This window comes from Maniola jurtina, chromosome 11, assembly GCF_905333055.1.
Source record: "Maniola jurtina chromosome 11, ilManJurt1.1, whole genome shotgun sequence".
Classification (NCBI taxonomy): domain Eukaryota; kingdom Metazoa; phylum Arthropoda; class Insecta; order Lepidoptera; family Nymphalidae; genus Maniola; species Maniola jurtina.
In genome coordinates, this window is record NC_060039.1 from 11,541,864 (window position 1) to 11,562,951 (window position 21,088).

The 21,088-nt window shown below is 36.6% G+C and overlaps 2 protein-coding genes and 1 long non-coding RNA gene across 3 annotated transcripts in view; 2 read left to right on the plus strand and 1 right to left on the minus strand.

Moving 5' to 3' along the window:
- On the plus strand, positions 1–6,164 carry LOC123869760 (protein YIPF6). The gene is made up of 6 exons (XM_045912766.1): positions 1–164; positions 881–1,000; positions 1,310–1,388; positions 2,069–2,240; positions 3,127–3,284; positions 4,260–6,164. The coding sequence occupies exons 1-6, from the start codon at positions 138–140 to the stop codon at positions 4,376–4,378; spliced, it is 675 nt and encodes a 224-aa protein (XP_045768722.1). The 5' UTR covers positions 1–137; the 3' UTR covers positions 4,379–6,164.
- Positions 5,998–21,088, minus strand: part of LOC123869753 (alpha,alpha-trehalose-phosphate synthase [UDP-forming]) — a 23,599-nt gene continuing 8,508 nt past the window's right edge. The window contains exons 3-11 of the mRNA XM_045912754.1: positions 20,432–20,822; positions 19,742–20,189; positions 19,118–19,360; positions 18,501–18,695; positions 16,848–17,037; positions 11,361–11,498; positions 9,963–10,149; positions 9,363–9,469; positions 5,998–9,027 (exon numbers count right to left, since the gene is read on the minus strand). Coding sequence (XP_045768710.1) covers positions 8,740–9,027; positions 9,363–9,469; positions 9,963–10,149; positions 11,361–11,498; positions 16,848–17,037; positions 18,501–18,695; positions 19,118–19,360; positions 19,742–20,189; positions 20,432–20,822 — 2,187 coding nt within the window. The 3' untranslated portion in view covers positions 5,998–8,739. The remainder of the gene's footprint in view (positions 9,028–9,362; positions 9,470–9,962; positions 10,150–11,360; positions 11,499–16,847; positions 17,038–18,500; positions 18,696–19,117; positions 19,361–19,741; positions 20,190–20,431; positions 20,823–21,088) is intronic.
- On the plus strand, positions 9,477–14,508 carry LOC123869763. The gene is made up of 2 exons (XR_006796954.1): positions 9,477–9,806; positions 14,414–14,508. It is a non-coding gene; the product is annotated as an uncharacterized LOC123869763 (long non-coding RNA).

Below are 21,088 nucleotides of genomic sequence, written 5' to 3' on the forward strand. Positions count from 1 at the left end.
TGGAAAATATAATTTTTGTGGTTGTGGTTTTCACTTTTCAGGGTGTTGGAATTTTGTTATTTGTACAATAATTTCTGTTTTTTATGAATGACCACTAATCAAAGCTTTTCTCGACTATAAATAAATTGTATTATAAAATGACAAGCTTTGATTCCAAGTACGATGTAAGTTTCTTTATTGCTTTGTTTAGAAAAATATTAAACATTTTTAATATTTAATGGTTGTAGACTAGTTTATAACTCCCTATACCTATGTTTTATAATTTTCTAAGTAAAGTCCCTTTTAAGCGTATATTCGGCTAAATGAATACTTATTCCTACATACAATCAATGAAGAATTAGATGAAATCTTTGTTGATGAGTAACCTATTTGAAATGACGTGCACGTATTTTATGTTATTCTAACATACAAATCGTATTTTTTGATAACACGTAGCTAGGTACCAATATTGTGTCGGCATGTAATTGTTTGATATACAATAAGTAATCCTTTCTGATAAGAGTTTTAAATTGTATTCATTCACCATTTATTCATAACGATCTCTTATAAAATGAATAGAAGGTTTTTTTCACATCTGTTTGTTTGCAGAATAATATTAGGTATGTAGTTCTAACTTTTATTCACTTATAAACTAAATAGTATGGCACCTTCCAGGCTTGCGTATTCCAACCTAAATCTCATCAGCAAGCCTATTCTGCAATAAAAAAATGTAAATATTAAAATATCATCATATCTGTTGAATTTGCATTGCACTAAATACCTATTCTTATCCTTTGTTTATACATAACAAAAAGCCCTAACACTGGGCTCTAGCTACAAGTAATTATACTAAAGAAGTATTGTTAATAATTATTAGTTTCACTACATTTCTACATTGCAGATGTTCCCAGCAGGGGACGTAGGTGTGGTAGAGGGGGAAATGAATATTCCATCCAGAGGGATGCCCTCAGGTGACAGCATGGAATTCAACACACTTGATGAACCTATTAAGGAGACTTTTGTAAGTAATTTATGTGCCAAAATAGTTATTAGTTTATACCCATGTAGGTACGAATGTTTTAGTTAGGCAAAACTCTCTAAAAGTCTAAACCAAATTAGGTAATTAATGAAATGAAATGTATTTATTTCATGTAAGACAATTTTTGCCATTTATGATATGTAAAGATTCTATAACTGAAAGGCAGATTCTACTGAGAAGAGCCAGCATAATATATGATTTCAAAAGTAATACTATTTTTTGTAAAATTCTCTATCTAAAAGTCTTTGATTTGACAATTTTGTATACTTATTCAATTGTTTTATTTTACAGATGAGAGATTTAAGGGCTGTTGGTAACAAATTTTACCATGTACTTGTTCCAAGGGAAAAATCCAGCCTATTAAAAGAATGTAAGCATAATATTACATCAACATGTTTATTTGTATAGTATACTTTTAAATACAATTAATATTCTAAAATAATGTCCTGTCTGTATCACTGTTCAGAATGATTCTACATTACACTGTTATTCCACTACCCATAATATTATAAATATAAAAGTTAGTTTCGTTAGTTTGTCCTTCAATCATACCACAAGAGCAATGGATTGATTTGATTTTTTGCATGAATATAGTTAAAAATCTGGACAGTGATATAGGCAACTTATTGTCCTTAAAAAATTAGAGTTTGTGCAGGATTTTAAAAATGTAAATCCACACAAACAATGTTGCCAGCATTATTATATTATATGTTATGTCTATACTTACAACATGCAAACTCACGTACAATGGACAGGTATGTATGGACTACGTTCGGAAAAGTAAACCAGGAAGAAAGAAATGTATGTCTAGGTAAAAAAATCTAAATCAACAGAGACATTGAGGTATAAAGAAGTAACCAATTGACGCACTTTCCGATCCAATTCCATAGATTCCAGATTAATTTAAAAGCTATTCGAAATTCCCAGCTATCACCTACCATTCTTGTGTTTCTTTTCCAAACGTCATTGGCGAAGTAAATTGCGCCCATCTGGTGCAGCTCCGCGCCATAAAACAAATATGAAATGAATTGAATCTTAATGTATTTCTAGGGGATCTATGGGGTCCACTGTTGCTGTGCACCTTCATGGCCACCATCCTGCAAGGGGCAGAGGAAGCAGACAACACAAATGATGGTGGTCCAGAGTTTGCTGAGGTGTTTGTTCTGGTCTGGATCGGAGCCGCTGTTGTCACGTTGAACTCAAAACTACTAGGTGGCAACATGTAAGTAGTATTAAAAAAAAATCTTTGTTTTTAACCCCCAACCCAAAAGGAAGGGTGTTATAAGTTTGACGTGTGTATCTGCATATCTGTCTATCTGTCTTTGGCATCATAGCTCCTAAACTAATGAACCGATTTTAGTTCAGTTTTTTTGTTCAGCCGTTTGAAAGTTATCAGCTCTTTTCTAGTTACTGTAACCTTCACTTGTCGGGTGTTACTAATCTAATATTGGTTCGCGCCAAACTAAGACCTTGCGGCCGCTCGCCTGTTAAAACGCTGAGAGCAAGAACGCAAGAAGTTCGCTTCACTATTATTTATTGTTAAGTTTTGTTTAAAATATTCATGTCCATTAAAAATGAAATAATTTCGTTTCTATATAATATTTATCTGATTTTTGTTCATGTGCAGGATATAACTGAAATGGGGGGAATCAAACTGAAATTTGCGTAGATAACCGCTAAGAAGAGATTTCTGAAAATTTAATTCTTAAGGGGGTAAAATAGGAGTTTACAATTTGTGTAGTCCACGCGTACGAAGTTGCGAGCTAGTCTATATATAATTTAAAAAATTGTGCTGACTCCAACAGCAACCTGTGACTCGTTTTTTTTTGTGTCAAAACATGTATAAACTAGGATTTCATACTCCATACATAGCCATGCTATTTCTTTAAAACTAACATTCCCCTTTCCCCTCCAACTAAGCGTTAAGCTTGTGCTAGGAGTGGGTACGACAATAGTGTAACGAGTTGGGTTTGAATCGCCGAAATTACAGATTTCAGTCCGCTCCTATAACCGTCGAGCTATTGAAGCTTAATTTTTGATATCTATTTAATAAGGTATCAAAGTTTACTATGGGTTCTGTAATTAACTGTTGGTTGTATTGTTTCCAGCTCATTCTTCCAGTCAGTGTGCGTGCTGGGCTACTGCCTGTTCCCGATCGCGCTGTCGCTGGTGGTGTGTCGGCTCATACTGTTTGCGACACAGAACGCGTTCCTCTTCTTCCTGCGGCTCGCTATCTCTATGGTGGGCTTCGCTTGGGCCACGTTTGGTAAGATCCCTTTTTTTTCTCTCGTCTGGCTTTACAAAGATTAGCCAATGTCAAGTTTGTAGTTATTTACAAGTTAGGGAAACTATATAAGTATGGACTTCGTCTGTGCCGGCGCTCGCCGACATACGCGTGGCGCCCCTTGAGAGCGCTTCCCAGTCAGTTCCAGCATGGTTCCAGCAACAAAAAAACACCAGTGAAACACAAAAACCGCCCACTTTAACAAAAAAAAAACACTCCAAAAAGGCACAACACGCGCGCCAGCAAACGCTAACACAGACGAAGTCCGGTAAGTTATCTTTCCATCGAATGTGGATTTTACCGAATGTCAAGTTAGGGCCTGCGCACATTGGTGTATGGGTAAGTTATCGATTGAATTTAATATTTATCCAATTGAAATAAATTATATATTTCACTAGCTGATGTCTATGTGATGTGACTGATGATTCGTTCGCGTAGAAATAGGTTTTTTAAGAATCTCATAGGATTTCTTTAATTTTCCGGAATAAAAAGTAGCCTATGTGTTAATCCAGGGTATAATCTACCTTCATTCTAAGTTTCAGCAAAATCGGTCCAGTAGTTTTTGCGTGAAAGAGTAACAAATATACACTCGTACGCACACAGTACACAAACTTTCGCCTTTATAATATTAGTGTGATTGTGCGATGATTGACCTCGGAGCACCTAGAGCACCGAGCATTGAAATATGTATCTTATTTCGACAGGATAAACATTAAATTCAATTGATAAGTTTAAATCCCCGGCCGTCCCGTCCTCCAATGTGCGCAGACCCTTAGGCCGAACATTCTTCTGAAATCTTTGTCAAAACCAAAATTCGGCAAGTTTTTCAGTGTGTCTCCCGTTTTTCTCCCGTTTATGAAAAATTGTCCTAGCCATTCTCATAACGAGTTTTTAAATAAGTTATATGTTCTTAATTTTATCTTGTTGTTGTTATTGATATAAATAAATCTATTCCAGCGGCTACAAAATTCCTTGGCGACAGTCAACCGGAGGGCAAAAAAGCACTCGCAGTATTCCCTATATGCTTGTTCTACTTCATACTATCGTGGCTGGTCGTCTCACACAGTAACGTTTAGGAAATGTATCAACTTTCTATGATAGTATGTATATTTCAAATAGCTTGTCTCTTTTGATAAAGGATAATCCCGAAAAACAGGCTCGTCACTATTGCGTCACTCACGCCGTTAACGAACGTTGCGTAGATAAGTGCCGCGGGGTCAATGCCGCGTCGTAGGCAGGGCACTGACCCCGACTTTGCACCCTATACATTGCGAGTTTGAAAAATACCAAATCACTAAAACTACAAATATAAGGTAAATGGTTAATCGTAATGGATTGTGTTTAGGTAATATAATAAAAGCACTAAGTTTTTGTTAGCGTCTAATTACAGCCTGCATATTTATTTTAGTCAGAAGCAATTAGGGGTTTAAAATTTGTTAAAAACCACCACGTTTGGTATTAAGGAAGCCTGATATATCAGTGAAGGTCCACTTATGGTTCTTTTAAGAGGCATTGCAACGAATTGTAAATTCGTTTTTTGGGTTATAAGCAAGCTATTTGAAATGAACTAATTTTTATTTGTGATATATGGACTTTTAGGATAATGTTGTGAATAAACGTTAGTTTTTAAGACTTTGTAACTAAGTTTTTCAAACGCTACATTACTATAGATTTGTAAACTTATTTATTTAAGGTTTTTTTATTTTTTTTCCTGTTAAAAAGACTCGGGAAAAAAAGGGTTTTCCTAACTACAGTCAGTATCAAATAATACCTGATAATACCGAAAAAATAAAAATATGACGGAGGTTATAAGCCTTGTGGATAAAACCTCAGCCTCTTCAGGGGGTTTTAGGTTTGATTCCGGGCACACACCTCTAATTTTTTGAGTGTCCTAAGCTATTAAATTTTACTCGCTTTATTGATAAAGAAATACATGGTGAGCAAATCTGCATGCGTGTAAGTTCTCTATAATGTTCACAAAGGTGTATGAATTGTAACAATCCTCACTTGGCCAGCGTGGTACACTATGGCCTAAATCCTTCTCATTATGAGAGGAGAGCTGTGCTGAGCAGTAAGCCAACCATGGATTGAGGAGATGGGGAAGAACTAGATCGTTTAGTTCTGGAACACTTTCTGAAATATATCCTGTAGAATACATACAGCAGGCAAGTTTGCACAGAGGCAATGTTCCAAACTTTGAAGTTTGCTTAGTTGACACTTTTGTAGTGATACCAAATTGACCCTGACATTACTGACGGTAAAACTTCGTCCCATTTGATTTATAATAATTAAACGATCATTATTTATAATAATTAATTATAATTTTCCTTTATATATCCTTTGTATGACTGTGAATTGACAGTATTAAATGCCTATAAGGAACAAAATTCTTGTGAGTTAAGATAAGATACAGGGAAACTATTATTGACATAAAAAATTACAATTTTTTTTTTTTAAATATTTTAAATTTAAAAACACTTGTTTTAAACATTGGTTTAAAAGAATGCCAACCCTGCTTTTATCTGATCCTGACTGTACATGTACAATACCTACCTAACTTTTGTTTCTTTAACATTCCAATACAAAAAAATGTATAATCCACTTTTATTTGTACTATTTATAAAGTATACTTATGAATTTTGTACATAATTACTATACCATTATTTATTTATAATGATTAATAAATAAAAAACTATTTTCCGTCTGTTGTAGATTTTATTGAATACACATTAGAAAAACAAAATGTATCTAAAAATACGTAAAGTATTAGAAATTCGAGACATTCAGTACGATGTATTACATGATAATTTCTAGACTAGTCTTTATGGACTTTTAGTGTTGCCAGTATAAATAAATAAAAATTAGAATATTAGAAAATACTAGCTACAAAAATTTGCATAGTTCCTGAACAAGTGTGCATGATTAAAATAATAATCTGGTTAATCTATGCCTCTGTTCATAAACCACAAAAAATGTCTAAAACAAGTGGCAACACTATCGCCATTTTGAAAATTTGACTCCAAATAGGAATAATTAGGTAGATTGGGGATTCAATCCCAGGCACGCCTCTTTTTCGGTATTATGAGCATTTTAAGCAAGAAAACATCATGTGAAAACGTGCGCATGCCTAAGAGTTCTCCATAATGTTCTCGAAGGTGTGTGAAGTCTGCCAATCCGCACTTGACCAGCGTGGTGGACTATCGCCAAAACCTCGTTCTGAGAGGAGACCCATTTTCAGTAGTGAACTGGCGATGGTTTGATGATGATGATGATGCATGTCTTATAAACGAAACTAAATATTGTAGTTTTATAATGTTCTAATGACGTTCAATCTAAGGGTGGTAAAGCAATAATTTTTAGGTCGATGTTACCTAACATTAGTAATGTACTTTTATATGCAACACAAATACCGTCATTTGTACATTCTGTATTGTGCAAAAATCATTAAAATAGAATATTTATTTGATCTGAACATTGAAAATGGTTAAAAACACTTAGTAAGTAGCAACATTGTTAAAAAAGAACGCTTGTTTACGAAATGTAAAGTTGTTCAAAAGTTGTTTTCTTCATATTATTTGTATGTTTATGTGTTTTTTTGTGTTTTTCTATATCTATGATACTAATAGTTTTTGCTTGTATTGCTGCCAATTTTTCGGAAATATAAATTCAACTCAATACTAAAATACTTCCCAGAAAAACTATAATATTATAATATAATCTACAGTACACTTCCACAGCCCAGTGAACTATAAATATAAATTATTAGAAAATAACTTACGAGATAATAGAGACTTACAACAAAATTATCACTACTCTATCACATCAAGACAATTAGGTATGTCTTACTCAAGCATACCTACTTCCTTAGTCTGACAGCATATATGATCAGAAATTTCTATCAAAAAAATTCTGACGCACGCTGGACAAGCATTCTGTGCATTACATTTTTTGAAAAAATTTTATGCTTTTGCTGTTCGTAGAGTGAGTGTGACAGAAAGTTTTCTAGTAGACGATTTCTGATAATATGCGATCGGTCTAAACATTAACATAAAACAAATCCTAATTTGGAAAATTCATACCTACGCGTTTAAAATAACAACCTAAAATGAAGTATTGGTTTCGCCAGTACTACCACTTTTATAAATTATTATACCGATGTCCCACGGTAACGGTCGATTCACACCAATACACGTGATACGTGCGTAGTGACGCGCGTAAACCCCTAACACACTGGATTACGCATAACGTCCACGCTTTACGCAAGCGGTGTGCCATGTTTCATACAGTTCCCTACATTACAACTCAATGGTACGCGCTACGTCTACGCTTACGCAGCCTGTGTGAACCGGAATGAGCTATAAATCTAAATTTTATCTTAATCTTTCATATTATCTTAGTTTTGAATGGCGCGAAAATATTTCATCCAAACAGCGCGAGTCCATCCGCTATTGGGTGTTCCTTTCGCGCAATTTTTTTGTACGCGCGATTATGAGCAAGATAGCACGAGTCTCTATTGTTCTTGAGTTTTAAATCTTAACGTCAAGCAATAAGATCTGTATTTTATTGGTCTACATTCGGTTTTAGTGGGCGTCGAATTTTGTCGATGCGACTTATAAAAGTGGTAGTATACTGCAGCTAACTTTCATTAAATGTATTAGTAAGTTAATCTTTGATTTGGGTAGGTAAACTAAAATCTACAAGCCTCAAATCGGCTGAAAAAGCACATTTCAAAATATTTCTATTGAAAGTCGAATAAGCTGATTCGACAAGCATATTAAATAATAATTGCTAAAATGTAATTAAAAAGGAAAATACGTTTATATTTAGCTATTATACATATAAAGTGTAGCTTTGCATTGTAGTAGATTTGTATACTTATAACTTGTATTGCACAAATTAATTTATATTGCTAATCTTTTTTTCCAGTTTTATAAAGGCTCTAAATATCTAATATTTTGCCAAGCGTCAATAATATTTGAGTTCTAATGAATGCCTATGACAAATGTTTTTTATCTACAATCAAGCTTTGTAAGGTTTAGTATAAAATTTCACATCACACCAACATCGATAGAATTCGAGCGTCGCAACTCGAAACACTACAGTGTGGACCTTAACTGCCTTGGTTTAGAGATCAAGTTCGCCCATACCACACATCTATAAATTTATATCTATAACTAGCGCTCCAATCGGAAAACTTGTGAAGTTAAAATCGATGATAATGAGTTTTCGACTTTAACTTAAAGGCTATTAGGTCCATTTTATCCTGACGTTACTGTGTATCGACGCTCGAATTCTACCACCGTTGGTGAGATATGAAATCGCTTGCTAAGAACACTGAAGTCAAGAAAAAGATTAATCGCCATAAGAATAAATTAAATCGCCATGTACACAATATCATGTAGGTCATAAAAAAAGTGCCATCGAGCTGACATTTCGTTTAACTCGAATCCGAACCGCTCGAAATGACTTCAGGCGTGCGTGGAGGGGTTTGTCTCGGAGACCTGGGGGGCAGGTGGTAGGACATTTGCATTTGAAGGGTATCCCGGGCAATTCTAGCTCCTTTGTACGTCAACGAATTGGCTCGGGGTTTACGTCGGGAAAAATGCCTCTCAACCCACTTGAGCATCGCCAGCACTGAATCGGTTGAGGATAGACGTCTTTCGGCTGATGTCTTCGTGATGGTTGATGAAGCGATACGGAACGTCGCTGCCATACCTTTGAGGGCCTGTGTGGAAGGGATAAAGTTCGATTATTATGCTGTTGAGGTCAAAAATATAGGTAGAGCCCGTTCTTCACTGGAAAATCGCGGGCTTTCGTTACGCGATTCGCACGTGAGTGAAAAACCAATGAAAAACGAGCACAGTCGTAAAAAATTTGACAAATCATAGACAGTAGAATTCATCTTATGTCAGTAAGATGATAATCTTTTTTTTGGTAATGAAAAGCTTAAATAGTGAAAACTTAAATAAATAGTAAAAGTTAGACTTCATGGTGCCTGGCCATAATGACATCATCTTTATGCAACAACATAAAAAAATATAGTTGAAATCTTTTCCTTACCAACATGGCGTCTTCATCTGTGACGTCATCGCCGGCGTATATGATCCGGATTCGTTCGCTCCAGTCCAACCCAAAGGCTGTCCTTAGAATATAGATGGATGCACGACCTAGGAAAACAGTATACTTAGTTAAGCCGTAGTCCATCACGCATTCTCATTCTGAGAGATGATATAGGGCCGTCGAAGGCTTGAGATGATGATAAAGATGGCTAGTTTCAATTAAACCATAGGTCTATGTGCAAAAACTAGGTAGGTCTTTTAGTAAAAGGTGGTACCTACTGATTCTGATCTCAAACTATAATTTTATAGTATTTACATCTTATTCTTACCAATGTAATAAGAAAAAGGCAGACAAACTTAATTTAACTTAGAACTGTCAAACCCCGTGACTTTAGATGCCAGTTGTGACCCTGTTATTTAAAGTAGAGTAGCACTAAAGTTTACAGTCTTTAAAATTTAAATTCATCTTCCGTCCTTTTTTGCCAATATCAAAAAAAAGATGCAGATACTCTAAATTAAGTTTGGAGATTAACGTCAGAATCGACGTCTGTGTCAGTGATTTACATTGTATCTGTCATAGCAGGCTGTATAAAGCTCATACCTTTGTTCCACTCAACGGGCGGACGGGCTTCGATAGCGCAGTGTGCAGGCGCGGCTTCGAACCCGGCTGCTGTGATCAGTTGTCTCGCCACATCCGCCAACGCCGCGCGTTTCGCTAGTGGCGTCTCTCGGAAGTGGAACGTGAGCAGGGCTCCCTTGTTCTCCACCCAGGCGCCATCTTTACAAACCTGCCAACATTAAAAGATCTGCTTAGTTATTTATTTAACGATTACACATCTTGATTACGCATCCTTCACTACACACCCTTCACTACGCATCCTTTACTACGCATCCTCGTTCGGCGTTAAACTGTAAAGACGCAGATATTACTTACTAGCTGATGCCCGCAGCTTTGCCCACGTGGATTTAGGTTTTTAGAAATCCCGTGGGAACTCTTTGATTTTCCGGGATAAAAAGTAGCCTATATGCTAATCCAGGATATTATCTATCTCCAGCCAAATCCGTCCAGTAGTTTTTGCGTGAAGGAGTAACAAACATACACACACACACACACACACACATACAAACTTTCGCCTTTATAATATTAAGTGTGATAGTGTGGTACCTACTGTGTTATATCTATCAACTCTTACTAATGCGTTGTAACTTGCAACGCAATCTGGCACTAACCAATGCTCTTACGCTGACGTTTGATGAATGATGATGTACTAATGATGATTTAGATTTTAGACTAGCATCTAGAGAAAACTAAGTTAAGTAGTTCAAATTATACATGTGGTGGTACATAAAGTTCTATAAGTATAATTAGTTTGGTACATATTATTCCATACCTACTGCTTTTATTGAGGTTATCGTTTTCCACTATCTATAAATGCGTAATTTTGTGTAATTTGGTTGCCTACCTACATTTCATAAACTTACAAGTAAGTGTATCTTGACGACACCCTAATTTTCCTATGTAAGAGAAAATATATCTACCTGCCTGTATGCATCACCTATACCACCTGTGTAGGTGATTCACTTAGTCATTCATCACAGAAATAATAGGAAAATAGTAAAAGTTACTTGGTGTTTGACGTTGGTTTTTAAGATTCTGTACTGAATGTGGTATATTACTGTCAATTCTTTGTAAAAAAGGGTAGATAGCCAAATAAACTTTCGCTTATAAAAGTGGTCCTTCGAAACAGATCGCCTTATTTTGAACATACTGCACAGTATTATTATTAAAGGTAAATACGAACAAAATAGGTACCTAGACTGATACAAAACAAAAGGTTGATGTACAAAAACAAAAGTTTCAAGGATAAAATATCAGCTGTTGCGAATAAGAACCTACTGTAGTCCAAACAATTAGTTATCTGCAGTAATAAAATTGTTATTATAAAATTAATGATCAATAGGTAATATGTACCTACCATAGGTTTGATTAGTGGCTCACCTGTTCTTGTAAAGCTTTGAGCAGATCAACGACTTTGTCTTGCAGTTCCAAAGGCATGGGATGCACGAATTTACTGCCGTCGGGGTGTAGGATCTCCAAGCCATGGTTCCCAGCGTATGTGATGCCTTCTATGCCCACCTAACAGACGAAAAATACATTGTATTAATAGTAGCTTTTCATTTTAGGGTTCCGAACCTCAGAAAAAAAGGAATCCTAAATCCTTCGTTGTTTGTCTGTCGTGTCTGTCAAGCCATCATAAACTATAAGAGTAGATACTTTCCGTTGACCTAGAATCAAGCAAGAAGATATCTTATAGCACAAGTAAAGAAAAAATCCAAAAACCGTGAATTTATGGTTCAGCTCGAAAAAAAAAGTGTTATTTCCTTACAATGGTACGGTACCCTCCGTGTGTGAGTTCAGCTCGCACTTGTCTAGTTTTTTCTCATATAAATCTTCATTTTCATAGCCCATGGGGCCTTATTATATTGGTATTTGCAATAACCACTGATTGGCCGACTGTTCGCTGCTTTCTGTTCGACTGACCCACAACTGGCTGAAATGCATTATTGCAGCAAGAAAACCACAAATTCAGCCAATCATAACGATTGAGATCGTAGCAATATAGCTATTCTGTATATTATGTGTAAAATGCTTAATATTTTTGTTTGTAGACCGTTATTTTTAAGTATTTTATGTACCTATTTAGGTAAGTTCTACTTATATTAATCTACGCGTAGGCACTTATTAAGGTAGGTACATATTATCGTGTGAAGCCGTGAACTAATTTAATTAAATTAGGAATGTATGACGTCAATTTTGAAATTGCGAGGACGGGATTACGATGGGATTAACTAAGCATAGGTACTTATACGTGATGCGTGTTGCTATTTGACTATTTAGGTATTTGAGACGCATATTGAGAGGGAATGAGAGTGTTTATAGCTCGTTCACACAGCCTGCGTAAGCGTAGACGTAGCGCGTACCATTGCGTTGTAATATATGGTACTGTATGAAACATGGCACACCGCTTGCGTAAAGCGTGGACGTATGCGTAAGGTGTGTTAGGGGTTTACGTGCGTCACTACGCACGTGTCACGTGTACCTACGCAATTGGTGTGAATCGGCCTTTAGCCAACAGGCACTGCAAGTGCAGCGTAGTGCAGCCATCTGCCCAGCCTATAACCCCTCTAGCACATTACGATACTATAAAGCCCTTCTTACATTACGATACTTATAGACGACTGGTAGATATCCTACGCGAGCCTGGAAAATGAGTTGCCGAAAACTATCTCACATAAATATTTGTATGGTGATTCGCACACTTCGCTAATGGTCTTATTAGTGGGAGGTCCCGGGTTCGATTCCCGGTAGGTGTTTGGAATTTAATAATTTCTAAAACTCTGGTTTCGTCCGGTAGGAGGCTTTGGCTTTTACTAGTTACCACCCTGCCAGCGAAGCTGTGCCGCCAAGCGATTTAGCGTCTTGGCACGATGCCGTGTTAGAAACCAAAGGGGTATGGGTTTAATAAAAACTGCCATACCCCTTCCAGGTTAGCCCGCTTCCATCTTAGACTGCATCATCACTTACCACCAGGTGCGATTGCAGTCAAGGGCTAGCTTGTATCAGAGTAAAAACTAGATATTCTACGTCGCGGTATCTACGAATCTCGGCAAAATAGCGGTGGAACAGTAAGTCCTAAAGTAAGTACATTGAAGTTCAAGAAATAAAAGAAAAACGAACACCTCGTGTAGCGAACATGTACTATATTGGCTTGCGACTGAAGTATCGTATCGTAGTGTATGAAGGGCCTAAGACCCGGTTAGAGGGATATTGACCGTGTCAATAATATCAATATTTTTGTTTGAGCCCCTGATAATGGCAACCAAAGTTCAGGTGATAAGATTTGTTATTGCAAACTGGCCTGAGGCCATCGATATCTTCGAGTTTGAATCTATTGCATCTACAGAGGTGGCATCTTGTCGAATGACTCATCATCTATATTATACTTGATACAAAAACCAGGCAAATGCGAGTCGGACTCGCAAGCGAAGGGTTCCGTCCGTACGTACCATTAAGTTGGTAAGTTTTGCTATAAGAAAAAACAATAAAAATTTCAAAATGGCCGCCATGAAAATAAAAAATAAATAAAAAAACGTTATTTCTTGTACGATGCTAATACGAGTAGACATTATGCGGCAATAGACATACGCGCTCTATTTTCAGAGTTTCTTGCTGGTTCTTCTCGGTGGAACGCATTCCGAACCATTGGTAATTTAATGGTAAATTAGTTTCGATTCAAAAGCACTTGTAAAAGTTTTGATAGGTACTTGAATAAAAATATATTCTATTCAATTCTATTTAACTTTTTCTCTCTACCTATTATGGTTCATGAGATAGGTACATAAACATCCCGCTTAACGGACAGACTAACGGACGGAGGCTAAGTAACTAGGTACTTAATTGGGTCCTGTTGGTATCCTGCGGGTACGGAACCCAAAAAAAGATTGAAATCGAATGAAAGGAGGAAAATAAGGAGTAGGTAGGTATAACAACTTAGTTTGACATAATTTATACCGCAAAAAATTGATAACCTTATTTTTTCCGTCAAAAATCTTCCAATACGGTGACCCGACTTCTTGGCTTGTAGAAGTTTTATCTGCAACCTTTATTGCACTTGCACGATACTATAGGTACCTACGTCATAACTTGGTTTTGTAGGTAGGTAACTATGGTAGGTATGTAAGTAGGTAGGTAGTTCATCTGATGAATGAATAGAAATGTAAGAGTAAACAGGATATGAACGAGGGTTAACGGCTATCAATATTATAGCGATTAAAGTGGCTTAATTGCAGTGATTGCATTTTATTAATGAGTTAATGACGTAAACTTCACGGTTGCCACTTGACTGCAAAGACTGATTGATCTATGACGAACGAATCATGTGGTACGAGTATGCGAAATAAAGGTAATTAGTAATTACTATTCAATGTGATGTATGAGATTCTACAATTCCCACCAACGCTGATAGAGTTCGAGCGTTCGAAATACTTTAGTGTCAATTTAAAACTGACCATAACAGCCTTGTTTTAACACTCAAGTTCGTCTATACATCTACAGCCAGCGCTCCAAGCGGAAACCTTGCGAAGTTTAAATTGGGACTACTGAATTTTGGTTCTTTGGAATTTTGGACCGGCGATGCACTAGTTGACCGACATAAAATAAATAAATTTTGATTTTGATTTCAACTTTAATCATTTTAACTTTTAGATTCATTTTACTATGACGATTGTGTTTCGACGTTCGAAATCTGTCAACGTTGATGAAATGTAACATCTTAGACGAAGCTTTACTGTTGTCATTCAATGGATAATGGATGTGGATTGTAAGGCCGAAATTGCCACTTAGCCATGTTGACGTATAAGAAATTAGGAGTGGAAAATTTAGTTTAATTGGTGAATACAGTGGTGAATGGGTTGTTACGTAACCTAAATTAGACGTCTACTAGAAACTGTTTTTAGGCCGCGAAAGAATAAACCACCCAGTCACTCGAGATAGGGTAAGTGGAGATTCCAATCATTGAAAGTCAAGGTCAGAAAGGGAGATCTTTGTGAGACAAAGGTATTTGATGAGTTTCAAATCGTTGGATAGGTAGTAAATTGGCTAACGATTTTTTATCAAACACCCGAGTGAAGCTGGGGGAACAGCTAGTAGGTAATAACCGTTACATATATACAAAAAAAAAAAAACAAAAAAAATTGTGCAAAGTATAGTTCGCAACAGGTTGACATGGCAATCGGGGTGGGGACGCCCGTACAGCCACACAGCACCCATGCTATCGTTAGCGCGGGAACTGTGTGGGTGTGCTGCCTCATACCCCGATAGCAATCCATACTAATATTATAAATGCGAAAGTGTGTCTGTCTGTCTGTCTGCTACGCTTTCACGGCTCAACCGCTGAACCGATTTTAATGAAATTTTGTACAGACTTAGGATACATTCCGGGGAAGGACGTAGGCTACTTTTTATCCTGGAAAAACAAACAGTTCCCGTGGGATTCCTAAATACTCATCCGCTTGATCGTTTCGTATGAAAGGTACCGAGGTAGCTTGCGTCCCTGTAATTGATATAGGCAACTTTTCATCCCGGAAAATCAAACAGTTCCCACGCGATCTTTAAAAACCTAAATCAACGCGGACGGAGTCGCGGGCATCCTCTAGTGTTGTATATTTTGCTTGGTCGCTTGGTATTCAAATATGAACCAAACTTCGATAGTATGGGCCGCGCTCGAAGGACACTCCTCTTGAGGAAAAAGGCGCGGACAAACAAACCAAATACGGATCAAATCAATATTGACTGTGATAATGATAAGACTGTGGTCTGTGACACAAATCTTATGAGTTCATTGATAGTCGGGTAGTTAGCCTATTTATCGCTCAATGTTATTAATTTTGCAAACATTTGACGTACTTACCATACTAATAGGTAGGTATAGGTTCGTTAGTCTTTTTAGAGTTCCGTAGTATACAAGAAACCCTTATAGTTCGCCATATCCGTCCGTCTGTCAATCCGTGCGCAGCTTAGCTCAGAAACTATTAGTACTAGAAAGCTGTAATTATTTAGCATGTAAGTTTCGGCTCAATGAGTTGAACGATGCACGAATGCTTCCCTATGTAACAGATAGACAAACTAACATTAAGTAATTTTTATACAATATATAGAAGAAGATTCTGTTGTTTTTAATTAGTAAGTATATCATTAGTCACCTATTTGTTAAGGCACGTGATATAACGATTAAATAATAGGCCTAAATGTTAATTAATTTTTAATTGCTATCAATTGAATGTGAAACTTAAGCCAACTACAAGCCTTGCTGCTTTGATTATGTACTTTATATTATACACCATCTCCCACTGTCCAGTTGTTCGTTTTCTCCCTAGGTTGTGTGGAAGAGATCGCTTTTTAGCGATAAGACCGCATTTTCGTACCTACATTTAAGTTTTCTTTTTTAATTTAAGTGCTTAAGTAATTAATTGGAGTACTAACTAGGTATAATCAAAGTAAGAATAATGTAGTAATCACGGTTTTTTATTATTCTAAAAATCTTTACTTGAACTACTTAAGGTGCCCACGCACTCGAACTGAACTGCAGCTGAACTGCGACGCGCGGTAGTGACATACGCGCGTCGCGGCTGGAGAGAATATCGTGCGGGGCGCTGACGCGACGCGCAGTTCAGCTGCAGTTCAGTTCAAGTGCGTGGGCACCTTTATTATTCAATTTTGACGGTAGGCACTACATTCCTTTTTTTATTATCTACAAATGCAATTCAAAAAATCACTACTAAAAAAAATTGTCTAGGTACTTATTATCTAAAATACAAAAACTGAAATCTACTACATATTTTGAAAGGGTGTAACCAATCAGAAATGATTATAACTATCGCAACCATCATCAAAATTAAATGCTGTAAAAAAAATAAGTCAACTTACCATTTCCTTAACATTGTTGACGTTTCTTCCAGATATGATCGCGATGTAGACATCGGACATGTTGGAGAGACGCTGGAGCGTGTGTTTGGTTTCGAGTGGTAAAGTCGCCAGGTCGGGGTGGGGTGCGATAGGCGCTAGGGTTCCATCGTAGTCTAGTAGAAGAGCCAACTTCTGCGTGTAGCCGATGTATCTGAAATAGGCGAAGAAATACAAAAGACGATTATATTTACTTATCTGTAAAAGTTGATAAAATGGACATAAAACCAGCGAATTTGAGAAGCGAACCGGCCGTAATGTAATAATTTCATAATCAACAGAAGTAATTTAAGTTTTTCGGTGTAAAAACTTAAACTTAACTAAGACACCCGACTTTTTATAAAACTTTAACTCTGAGGTTGGTAACTTTAACTCTTTCTTGGTTTGAATGGATTGAAAAGGTAGGATTGGAAATAAATTGGCAAAGAAAAACTAGTTTAGTAGATGTATCTACTCAATATAAATAGCAATATTATATTGAGTATAATATTTAGGTACTTAACAGGGCTCTCTCCGTCACTCGCTTCATACAATCGTAGTTCCAATTTCATTTAAATATTAAGCAACCAAAGTCCATGAAATTTTGCAGACATATTCTAGAAACTAATATCTGTGTCTGTGGTGTTTTAGATTTTTCTAAAAATATGTAGTTTTAAAATTACAGGGGCTCAAAGATTTGTATGTAAATTTTTAAGACCGCGTAACTTTGAAACCGAATATTTTAAGAGAAATCTGGAAAACCACAGACATAGATATTAGTTTCTAGAATATGTCTGCAAAATTTCATGGACTTTGGTTGCTTAATATTTAAATGAAATTGGAACTACGTTTGTATGAAGCGAGTGACGGAGAGACCCCTCTTAAGGAAAAGTAAAGATTGTACTGCATTCAATATAATATACCTACTTAAAATTTGCTTATCTTTTCCTTGGTATATTTAAGGAATACCTACCTATATGTATATACATTACATATTATTTTGTGTCAAATAAAGTGACCTTTGACAGAATGATTACGCGATGTACTAATACCCCATATCTCACTATGTAAGCTTTGAGTCTGATATAATATGTTGGCAAAGTATATAGATGTGTTCATCCGCAATAGGTCAATGATCTCTTATGTACTATACACATCTAGGTACCTAGGTATATGTAGGTCCTATTGACATTAAGTTGTAGAAGGAAGTGTCAATAAAAAAGCTTAGGTCATAGAGATAGGTAATCATTTATCCAAGGCTTAGGTATAGTTCATGACAGGTCGAGATGACAATCGGGATACGGACACCCCGCACACCCGCATAGCCCCCGCGCTAACCCGATGCTCCCGCCACATACCAGGCAAGTATGTACATATAGGCCATCTCGACCTGTATACATATTTGCATTGGTATTTGAGAAAAGCCTTCTTCTAGCTGTCTCATCGTCTCTTCTGGTATTATTAGTACCCTAAAACTTACTTGGATTAATATTCATCGAAGTTGTCAATAGTGACAGACTGCTTGGACGTGGCGCCGGCGTCATCCACCCACTCTTTTAGTGAGTCCTTGGCTTTGAGAAGCGTCTTCATGCAGCCGCCCCGTCGACTTCTGGAGTTGTTAATGCCCTAAAAACTTACTTGGACAAATATTCATCGAAGTCATCAATAGTGACGGGCTGCATGGACGTGGCACCGACGTCATCCGCTTCCTCTTCTAGTGAGTCCATGGCTTTGAGGAATGCCATCATCCAGCTATCCACGTCGTTCTGTTGTTCTCTCCGCCTGAGATGGTTCATCCGAACTGTGCGCTCGTCTTCTGGCATTATAAGTGCCCTGAAAGTGATATCAATATAACCAGAATAAATATAGGTACGGAAGGTAAAGAACCAAATAAATTTTTAACTGTAATTGAAAAACACTACGATTTGATTACTAAGATTACGTCTTCTATAAATCCATTCGATGAATAAGTTCTGCATTAGTCAATTACGTTAATCTTGAGTCATGACATAATGAAAAAAATTGCAAATATTTTCATGTAAACATTGCATTGGGTTATTGGTCATTTACATTGTACCAAATTGATGATCGTAGTTTGTACCAGTAACTCTGGTAAAACTAACATCATCTAATTATTTATTATTAGTAATTATACCTACCTTTTCAAAATCGCACAAAAGGAAAAATTTAAAATCACGATGTTCAAGAAATATAAAAGCACTTCCAATATATTATTAAGTACATGGATAGCCTACCTATGGATAACTGCAGCACAATCATCCAGTTCATATGGATTGCATATAAGTGCTTCGTGCATCATCTCACTCGCACCAGCAAAGGGAGAGACTATGAGTACTCCAGGAGGCTTGTTAATCTGACAAGCCACGAATTCTTTAGCGACTAGATTCATTCCATCTCTGAGAGGTGTAACCAGAGCCACAGCAGCGTCACGGTAGAACGATGCAAGCTGTTCTTGACCAATGCAGCCGAAAATATACCTGGAAACGATTTATTTTATGCAAATACCCTGAAAAATAAGCACGATCATGGGGGTTGACGAAAAGAAACTCATTCCATAATACTTATCTAATAATTTTTTTTTATGAGCTCCAAATCAAGATTAACTATTAATCAATATTTTGAATGCGTATTTCTCCTTATGGTTTTGAAATTTATCTCGATCTATTACAAGCATTTAATAAATATCAAATATGCGGTGTGGTTCTATGAAAAAATTGTAGCATATACGTCTGCATAAATACTTATACAATTATATTTTGCTGTAATATTAAAGATGAGTTTAACATAATAGTTTCGTAAAATGCACTATGAACAAATTAAGTAGGTAAGTACTTTAATGATTTCATTTATGATCATACCTAATTGGAGACCAGTTGGGTGTCGTAAACCTTCCATTAATTCTTCCAACTAATTGGTCCACTTCTTCCTTCAAATCCTGATATTCCTTTACATCTGTTCTTGACGGAACTGAGATCTGTAGTAATACAACTTTTTCTATATGCTCTGGGTGTTTTTCTAATAGCCTTTCAAAAGCTTTCAATTTGTGCACTAATCCTTTGGTATAATCTAGCCTATCAACTCCTAGTATTATTTGCTGGCTCATGTTAAGTACTGGTTTAGCGTTTTGAGCCAATGAGACGAATCTGTCGAATGGTACACCGATTGGCAAAGGCCGCACGCAAATTGTACGACCTCCCAATTCGACCAGAAGATTTTTTCGGTCAACACGGCAACCTAAGCTTCTTTGGCAACAGTCGATAAAGTTTAAGCAGTAATCTGTTATGTGGAAACCAACCATGTCGCAACCTGAAAAAAGTAAACATGTGAAAATCACTCGGAAACGTGATACTGATGTCAAGAATGTAGATGAATTTTCTATATGAACGCTAGTAATTCAATAGTTTCTATATTTTACTATTTTTGTTGCTACAGTAAGTTTAGTAACTTACTGTAGCAACAAAAATAGTAATAGTGTTAAGGAGTGAATGGAAATAAGCAGTAGCGAAAAAGGTCCAAAAAGCAAAAAAAAAGCAAATATCAAAATTTACCTAAAATGCCTTGCAACACTTCATCAGACCATGGAAGCAATCTAAATATGTCCCATGGCGGAAATGGAATGTGAAGGAAGAATCCGAGCTTGCATTTTATCTCATCCTCTTCGGCCCGCTGTCGGATCCAATTGGCGGCCAACATGAGATGGTAATCGTGAACCCAGACAATGGGAGGGCCATTATCCTTTTCTTTCTTGTCCTTCAGCAACTTAAGGGCGTGTATGGTCTTCATTGCAAACTCCTCGTTGATTTTGACATATGCCTTCCAGTGGTCGACGATGAATGTTGCTCGATCTGGCATGGAGTGGAACAGAGGCCAGAAAGTACCATTGCAACAACCATTGTAGTAACTGTCGAATAACTTTGGCTCGGCGTGAATCGCAACGATCTGTAACCAACAAAGTCCAGATGAGTCAAAACAGATGACTCTCAAAAAGATGATTAATAGACCGTGTGTCCGTTTCTTTGGATGATTGGTTTACGCTTGACCATTAATTCAACTGATTGTTAGTTAGTGATAGTTAGTGATGATGTAGCCTAAAATGATGCGGAAGTTTTATAAAGACCAATTATATTCACTTGACTACGAGTAGATAAGTAGACAAGTGCCTCTAGTACGACTTTTTACATTTCGAAAAGTATTATGCTTTTCGC